At 39.1% G+C, this 8,954-nt stretch overlaps 2 protein-coding genes across 5 annotated transcripts; one reads left to right on the forward strand and one right to left on the reverse strand.

The window, feature by feature from the left end:
* Positions 1-3,311: 3,311 nt before the first annotated feature.
* LOC107960026 (uncharacterized) lies at positions 3,312-5,140 on the forward strand. Of its 4 annotated transcripts, none has more exons than XM_041117690.1 (7): positions 3,312-3,558; positions 3,718-3,856; positions 3,953-4,043; positions 4,131-4,291; positions 4,420-4,492; positions 4,565-4,623; positions 4,709-5,140. In XM_041117690.1, the coding sequence occupies exons 1-6, from the start codon at positions 3,449-3,451 to the stop codon at positions 4,579-4,581; spliced, it is 591 nt and encodes a 196-aa protein (XP_040973624.1). In that variant the 5' UTR covers positions 3,312-3,448; the 3' UTR covers positions 4,582-4,623; positions 4,709-5,140. The 4 variants fall into 4 exon arrangements, with proteins under 4 accessions (XP_040973624.1, XP_040973623.1, XP_040973625.1 ...); XM_041117689.1 differs by having other exon boundaries at positions 3,315-3,558; positions 4,125-4,291; XM_041117691.1 differs by having other exon boundaries at positions 3,322-3,558; positions 3,718-3,850.
* A 2,239-nt stretch (positions 5,141-7,379) lies between these two features.
* Positions 7,380-8,151, reverse strand: LOC107960027 (uncharacterized). Its single transcript, XM_016896233.2, has one exon. The coding sequence runs from the start codon at positions 8,052-8,054 to the stop codon at positions 7,452-7,454; it is 603 nt and encodes a 200-aa protein (XP_016751722.1). The 5' UTR covers positions 8,055-8,151; the 3' UTR covers positions 7,380-7,451.
* Positions 8,152-8,954: the final 803 nt, after the last annotated feature.

The raw sequence follows: 8,954 nt of genomic DNA on the forward strand, positions 1-8,954 counted from the left end.
TGCCTGTTTTAGGCCATACAGAGCCTTCTTCAATTTGTATACCATGTCTTCTTTGCCTGACACAACAAAGCCTTAAGGCTGATCAATGTAAATCTCCTCTTCAAGGAAGCCATTGAGAAATGTAGACTTCACATCGAGCTGGTGGATTTTCCACTGCTTCTGAGCTGCTAAGGCAATCAGCAATCTGATGGTGTCTAGCCTGGCCACTGGTGCAAATGTTTCCAGGTAGTCCAGACCATATTTCTGGCTGAATCCTTTGACTACAAGCCTGGCCTTTAGTTTGTTCAAGCTCCCATCAGCATTTTGCTTGGCTCGATAGACCCACTTTACTCCAATAACCTTCCTCTTGGTTGGTCTAGGAACCAATTCCCATGTCTGGTTCTTCTCAATCATGGCAATTTCATCAACCATTGCCTGTTTTCAGCCTTTATCAGCTTCAGCTTCTTCAAAACTGCATGGCTCTTCTTGTGCAACATGAGCCCTTTCATAAACATCAGCCAAAGTCCTTGTACCCCTAACTGGTTCATCATCAACATCCATCTCTGGATCATTTTGATCAACTTCAAACTGATCTGTCACAAGTTCTTCAGGAATGGCTTCAGGTTCATTTCTTTCCCAGTTCCAACAAGCCTTCTCATCAAACACTACATCTCTGCTCACTTGGATTTTGTTGGTTAAAGGATCCAAGATCCTATAACCCTTTTTGACCATACTATACCCGGTTAAAATACCAGGAACAGCTCTTTTGGACAACTTGTCCCTCTTTACAGCTGGTACTTGGCTGTAACATAGGCAACCAAAGACTTTCATATGAGCCAATGATGGCTTGAACCCGAACCAGGCTTCAAAAGGTGTTTTGTGAGCGAGTGCTTTGGTTGGAAGCCTATTCTGAATGTAGACAGCAGTATTGACAGCTTCAGCCCACATTGTCTTGGGTAGATTTTTCTCAAACAATAAGCATCTGGCCATATCTATCAAACTCCTGTTCTTCCTTTCACTAACCCCATTTTGCTGGGGTGTGTAGACATTGGTTAGCTGGTGTTTGATGCCAGCATCTTTGCACAAAGATTGGAACTGAGCTGAAGTGTATTCAGTTCCATTATCTGACCTAATGGTCTTTATCTTGCAGCCTGTTTCTGTTTCCACTGCAGCTTTGAACTTTATAAACACTTGAGCAACCTCTGACTTATGCTTCAAAAAATAAACCCAGCAGTATCTGGTACAGTCATCAATAAAGAGAATAAAGTACCTGTTACCACTTAGTGATTCTGTCCTCATGGGGCCACAAACATCACTATGCACCAGTTCCAACTTGCTTGAAGCTCTCCAGGTTGTGTTTGTAGGGAATGGAAGCCTGGCTTGCTTTCCCATCTGACAGACTTCACAAACATCTTCACTCTGAACTGTCTTGGTGAAGTTTTCAACCATTTCCTTACTGACCATTTGAGCCATAGTTTTGAAGTTGGCATGACCAAGTCTTTGATGCCAAAGCTTGGTGCCTTCAGTTGAAGCAACATGAGCTGAGTTTTAGTCACCTGACCAGTTGACTTCAAAGCATTTATCACTCATGGTGACTGTCATGAGGCTTGATCCATTTGGATCGGTGATTTGGCACTCCTGGCCCTTGAACACAACTGAGTACCCCTTTCCTAGCAGTTGAGAAATGCTAAGTAGGTTCTTGTCAATCTCAGGTACCAACAGCACATTTTTGATGATTTTGTCACCTGTGGCAGTGCATATTTGCACATCTCCCTTGCCTTCAGCCTTAATTAACTGACCATTCCCAATTTTTACCTTAGTTTTGCAGGATCTATCCAAGGTTTTGAAAATTGTTTCATCTAGTGACATGTGGTTGGTGCAACCACTGTCCAGCAACCAGCCTTTTGTACCTTTCTTTTGGCCAGCTGAGCATGAAACAGCAAAGACTTGTTCTTCATGGTCACTACTTTCTTCAGCCACCCGAGCTTCTTCATTCTTGTGTTGAGGTTGGTTTTGGCCAGGTCTGCCTTTTTCTTTGCAGACTTTTTCAACATGGCACCTCTTCTTGCAGTTTTGACACACAGTATCTGGCCTGAACCAGCATCTGGCCTCTGGATGACCAGGTTTTTTACAAAATCTGCAAAGTCGATCTCCTCCTCTTGCAGCATCAGGCTTAGGCCTGTTTTTCAAGTTCTTTTTGCCTTTATAGGCTGAGGTGCTCGAGGCTGCTTTGGCCTTAGCTTGGAAAGCACCCTCTTGGTGCTCCTCCATTCTACTGGCTCTCCTTTGTTCCTGAGCATAGAGGGCATTAATGAGCTGAGTTAGGGAGATTGTTGCCAGGTCTCTCGAATCCTCCAAGGATGAGATCTTTACCTCATATCTTTCAGGCAATGTTGAGAGCACCTTCTCCACAATTCTTGTCTCATTGAACTGTTCTCCTAACAATCTTATGTTGTTGACCACAGCCATTATCCTGTCTGAGTACTGCTTCACTGTCCCTTCTTCCTTCATTTTGATATTTTCAAAGTCTCTTCTCAAGTTTAGTAACTGCTGCTGCCTAGTTCTTTCAGTGCCTTGGAACTCCTCCTTGAGTTTGTCCCAGGCCTGCTTGAGAGTCTCACAAGCCATGATTCTAGTGAAGATAACATCAGAAACACAGTTCTGAATGCATGACATGGCCTTGTGCCTTTTGGTCCTCTCATCTGTATGTTGTCTGATTTGAGCCACTGTTGGGTTGGCTCTGAGTGGAGCTGGCTCAGCATCTGTGTTGACAACTTCCCACAGATCGAAGGCCTGCAGGTAAGTCCTCATCTTAACCTGCCATATGTGGAACCCTTCACCATTAAAGACTGGTGGTGCAGCAGGAGAAAAGCCTGATGAAGCCATTTAATTTTCAACAACAGGTCCTCTAAGATGAAAGCTCTTGATACCAATTGTTGGAGTTTGAGTGCACTTTAACCGGGTAAAGTAAGAATTTCAAACAGAGCACCAGCAGCAACGTATTATACCCGGATAAAATATGAAGGAAAAATGAAATGCTTGAAGCTCAAGCTTTAAGCTTGCTATTAAGAATAAAGAACAGAACCTTGAAGTTTTTGAAGACAAAGAAATATGGAGCATAAAAACATGAATGAAATTCAATGGATTTTCATTAAAAGAAAACTTTGGCTTGTAGCCCTTACATATATCAGTCATTGACTGATCAAAATAAGTCAAATACATCACCTAATGTATACCTAATACCACTAAGATACATTGAAACTTGATAGACATAACTTGCACACATGGTAAAGCTGATTTATCAATCTATCAGCACCTAATTACATCAAACATTAAACAAACATAGTTCCAAATGAACCAGAATGCATTACATTAACCAAAGTAACAAAATGGACAAAATGAACAGCTGGAAACAGACTTTAGCTCTTGGCTCGGCAGCTTCTGGTCTTGGCCTGCTCTGCATGGTCTGATGGTTTGGTGCATGAGCTGCATGGAGGGCCACATTCTAACAAATAGTGTCATAGATCACCTTTTTTGGCTGATGATGATAGGCACATGGGCTGCTGCACTGAAATACCAGTTTGTTTAGACATTTTATATAATTCTTTACATTTTAATTACTACTGAGACAGTTTTGAGATATATCCTCCCATATACTTTGATCTTCAACTGCACTGCTGTTTCCCCTTTTTCTTTTTTGATGTTCTTTCTCTGGGAATTCACTTTTTTTGTATACAGAGAAGGAAAGGAAATGGAGAGTAATAAACAAATTGGTACTTCTTCCTCATTCACTGCTCACCTATTTGGTTCCAAGGAATCATCACCATCGTCAAAAGGGATTTTCAGTTCCATTTTCCCACCTCCATCAATGGTACATGTAAATATACAGTTTCTTTTATATATTGGATTCTGCTGATTGGACATGATTTAGTTCATATATCTGATAGGGGACTTTCTTTATTTGAAATCTCAGGTGGGTGGGAGGAACTCTTCAAGCTCTCAGGTGTTAGAATCATGGCCAAAACAGCCTTTAGAAGGATCAGACTGGAGACATGGAATGCAAGGTTATTGATCAATTATAAAGCTAGTGTCCTGTACTGATAACATTGTCTGATATGTTTTTTTTTTTAAATCTTATAATGTAGCTTCAGTTGCAGAGAGTGCAACATATACCAAAGCCAACAGAGACAGTAATTCTGTTTTTCAGGAAGAAAGGATGGAACCATTCCATTTAAGTTCATCTCTTTACTATGGAGGCCGAGACATATATGGTCATTCTTCAAGTACACAAGCTTCTACATCATATCCTATTGTGAGTTACGAGACTTGTTGAATTCGATATATATATATATAATATTTACTTTGTGATCGATGCATGAAAGTACTTGTAAGTTTTTCTGATACATGTAAGTAATTGAACTATATTTTGTGAATGAATAGTTCAAGAAAGATGGAGAAGATGACCCTAATGGAAGCAATTCACAAGATGCTTCTACAGGAAACTGGTGGCAAGGTACTCACTGTGCTAATGCAACTATGAATTCATACTTATCGATGTCTCAAAACTTGACTTTGGTTTCTGCAGGTTCGGTATATTATTAGAGCTATATAGCCTTCTAATGCATATGCATCGTCTGGTCTGAGGTACTTCCATTTGAGAACTTAAACTACTGTTCTTTACTTAACCAAACCCTTTCATTTACTCTTTGTTAATCTTGACATTTTGCAGGAATTATCATAAAAGAAAGAAAATAATCATGGAAGATAATAAGTATAAATAAGGTTTTGACATGGACAGATCCCACGTCACTCCATCATAGGCTCTTCCCTGGGATAAGTTTTGTCTGGCTGAGGAGAGTGGACTATGTTTATATGATCCTCCCCTCTCTCCCCCTCATGTGTGAAAGGGCTGAGAATTGATAGATAAGGCTTTCCTTTTCTGAAAGTCGATATCTATTATTGAGGTATCCTTTTCAAGTATTCATATGTAAGGATTGGCCTTTGCTAGAAAAAGATATTAAATGCAAGATCAGTGAAGTGGATGTAGAATATCTACGTATTTCCAGAGTAAGAAAAAGCCAATTTTACTTGGATATTTTTACTGATGACTGCAACTTCATATGGTTCCAAGTACATATATGAGATTTGCAACTCTTCTTAATGATATTTGCATATGCAACACTTCTTGTACATGGCTGAAAGAAACCACAGCCCATAAATTCAAGAAATAAAATAGGTTTAATGAAAATTTTCCCCATTAAGATCCAGCACTAGAAAGATTAGTGATACCATTTCCTTCAAGAAATGAAGCAATTCAGTTCAGTTATATATTCAACGTTCTTAAGGGTGACTTTTGCCAGAAACTTTGTTGGCTACTGCTGCTACTGCAGACAGATCTGTTGTAAAACACTTCTTCAGGTCTCTGGATGATCAATGAGATAGAGATCAAAGAAGTTCAACAAGTCTCGAAAGAGATACCATCTTAAAGAGAATCTAATTGATTCTTGCATCACTTGCTGTTACAAACTTTGAATATGAAACAATCATTACTATGCTAAACTAATGGATTTTGATATCTGCAGTCCTTTTCTTCTCCAAAACCTCTCTGCCATCATTCCAAACCTTAATAGATTGCATATTCTAAGGAAACAACACTAGGTGAGAAAGTGTAACCGATTTCCAATCCGATGATTACTTAACCTGTGATTCCAGGAAGTCTTGTGGAGATAACCAGTTCCCCAGGGAGCATTGCTTCTAAGGATGTTTGATTCAGTCCTTGAGTTTGTAGAGTTGGATTCACAAAAATATCTATTGCATTATAAAACCTTTGCTAATTGAGCTTGTTCCAGTGGACCCAAAACAAGCATATTGGCTCCTACATCTTTTTATCTAGCACGGATCACCAGAAACAAGAACAATAACAGCTTCAGCAACTTTCATCACTCTGTTAGCACATGAACCCGTTCTTTGGGAGTGCGCAGAAGCTCTTGAACACAATATCAGAATGGAATAGTTTCATATGCAATTTTATGCCTTGCCAAGTAACAGCTAGATTTCCTAGCTCAAGTATGCAACAATCTCATGCTTTCCGTAAGGATCACACCCTACAGTCCTCCAGTTTAGTTTTGAGTTTGAAATCGCTTCCATACAATGGTCTGCACCAGATAACCATCAGCTGTTGTCTTTGGAGGGTGAAAAACCAAATAGGTAACTGGATATCTTGGAAAGGTTGAGTTTGGAGAAGAAGTGAAAATGTGAAGTTCATGGCCTCTTTCTGCAAGGGGCAAGGTGTTCAGTCAAGGCATGCCATTCTACTCCTGCAATAGTTATGTCATAGCCCATCACCATTTGATTAGTCTCATGCCACGTCACCCAGGCATCGTGTCCATAGGCTGGCATTGTCCTCTTGGATGCACACCGGCTCCTCAAGAATTTGTCACCCTAAGATGCACCTCCCAAAGTTCGAATCAGTGACCTCCCCACATAGGAGCCACTTTCTCTACTCTAGTACCATTTGATCTTGTCACAACCCATCACCACTTATTGGCCCCAGGCTGCGTTGCGCAAGCATCGTGCCCATAAGCTAGTATTATCCTCTTTGGAAGACAAATCCTTACGGAGCAACAATAGCTGCTTATGGACACAATGCATGCGCAATGCAGCCTGGGGCTGACTGAATGGTGATAGGTCGTGACAGGCCATTTATTGACAAAAATTACAATTTTAAAGTACAATGTAAGAAGTTAAAGTCTTCTTTTGGCTTTTGGCCATTGTTTGGTTTCTCGAATAACAATTGCTCGAAAAATGACACCAATAAAAGATTAAGACGAAAGAAACTGCTGAAAGGATTGCAATTGTGCAGCAGAAATAATGGAACCTGAAGATTGTAGTATGATCCTTTGTAATGAAAATGGGAGACTTGTTTGATCAGATGAAAACTTCAAACAAAATTTCCCCTGGAAAAACCGTCTAATCAAAATGCAGATCAATAAGTTTCTGATTCAAGGTATTGGCATATGGGCCCTTATTAGATTAAGAGAAGCAGATTTCAGGAAATCAGCCATTTCCAATGAACTACTTTTCAAGAGTAAACAAAAAAGCTTTAGCAAGTTATCATTGAAAAAAACATTTTACTTCATGGGTTAATTTAATCCCCGTATCTTGATTTATTCTATAGACAACAAGAGAATCTGGAAACTCCTCAAGTCAGTGCACTGCATTTAATATAAGAATAACCAAGTGAACTATTCCCAATCCCATCAATTAAAATATTTTAACATGCCAAATCTACCAAATTATGCATCTAAAGTAAACCACCAGATCATCCTCAAGATTTCTAAACTATGGAATAAATTAGTGTACTAGGAGATCTCATAGACACCTTTTAGTTTAGAATATAATTGAAGTAAGTGAATTTCATTTAAATTTAAAGCTATAATGTTTGATAAATCAAACAATATACCCGTTATTTTCTAACGAGTAAAGGCATAAAGAACAATACAAATATAGATAACAAGAGCCGAAGGGACCAAAACTACCAGAGGACCAATGGCAGCAAAAGTGTAGATACTCCCACAACCCAAAGTCCCCAGCTTAATCTGAACCAGAGCCACCAAAGCCATCATCAAAAACCCACATCCCAAAACCGAACCAAAACTCGAAACCAACATCCCAACCCTCAATGCCATCAAGTTCACATCCACAAGACTGGCACCAACCCCATGCGCTGCCAAGTCATTGCTGTCTTTGCTTATCTTTATGGCTTGTTTGAAGGCTAATGCAATTAAGCTGGAGAAGAGGAAAGAGCTGAAGGAGTAGACGTGGCATGAAATGAGGTTCTCAGCGATGTTGGAACCAGCAGCGCAAGAGGCGGGGGAGCTGGGGTCTATGAGGGTGGGGATGGGGTACCATGCAAGGCCAAGGAATATAGCGAAGGTGAAGAGTGAGTTGACGTTGACTATCCCGTCTAGTGCCATTACATGGATCGTGGTGATACTGATCTTGTGGCCTAGCCGGACCGACGGAGATGGGGCGGAGGAAGGTGGAGGAGAAAACATATATTTCGGCCGAAACATTGCGTTGGTTTTGGAATTAATGGTTGCTTCCAGAGATTGAAATAAGAATTGAAGAAAAAGTGAAACTTTTGGGATTTGTTTTTCTGTTGGCGTGGATTTCCCGCCACGGAAAGGTATTTGCAGTTATTAGGAAAATAAATAAACAAAACCCCCAAAGAGAAGCTTCTTCTTCACCAGAAATCCATAACCCGCTCGAATCCAAGTTTAAATTTTGCACTGGACATTTAAGAGCTGATTAGCTATAAGATTAAAATTAGTGAAAAAATATGTGATTGGGTAGAAATGCAATGATAGTGATGAGATGAAAATGACCATTACCTAAAAATATATATTTAATAATAATTAAATTTATAATTTATTTAATTTTATATAAATTTATTTAAATATTTTGATTAGTTAACTAATTAAAATTTTTAAAATTTATTTAAGAAAATAAATATAATTAAAATAATTAAAAGTTAAAAATGTAATATATAGGGCGTTTTACTCAAAAATGCCCTTTAAATAATATAATTATAGAAATGGGCCGTTTATTGCGTTATTAATCGGATTAGGCCATTTTTCACGAAAATGCGTCCACATAAGCGTAATTTCGGAGTACGTGTCAGTAAAACGCTTCTCTAGGGGAGCGCTTTGTCCACATCAACAAAAAATGCGTCCTTGAGGGCGCGCTTTGCTAACAAGGACAAAGCGCTCCCCTAGGGAAGCGTTTTGCCCCCTTTTTTTAAGGTTAGGGTTTTATTATTTAATTAATTTAGGATTAAGGTTTTTAGGGTTTAAGATTAGGGTTTTTTAAGGGTTTAGGTTTTTTTGATTTTTAGGGTTTAAAGGTTTTAGGAAAAAAATTAATTAAATTGGGGTATAAATTAACTATTAATTTTAAATACTAAATATTAAATT

The sequence above is a fragment of the Gossypium hirsutum genome, chromosome A07 (genome assembly GCF_007990345.1).
Source record: "Gossypium hirsutum isolate 1008001.06 chromosome A07, Gossypium_hirsutum_v2.1, whole genome shotgun sequence".
Taxonomy (NCBI): Eukaryota; Viridiplantae; Streptophyta; class Magnoliopsida; order Malvales; family Malvaceae; genus Gossypium; species Gossypium hirsutum.

Coding starts and splice junctions, on each gene's coding strand:
- LOC107960027 (XM_016896233.2), bottom strand. CDS start 8,054: ATGTTTCGGCCGAAATATATGTTTTCTCCTCCACCTTCCTCCGCCCCA.
- LOC107960026 (XM_041117689.1), top strand. CDS start 3,449: ATGGTTTGGTGCATGAGCTGCATGGAGGGCCACATTCTAACAAATAGT. Junction 3,559..3,717: donor GCTGCTGCACTGAAATACCA/GTTTGTTTAGAC, acceptor TTTTGTATACAG/AGAAGGAAAGGAAATGGAGA. Junction 4,044..4,124: donor CTGGAGACATGGAATGCAAG/GTTATTGATCAA, acceptor CTTATAATGTAG/CTTCAGTTGCAGAGAGTGCA.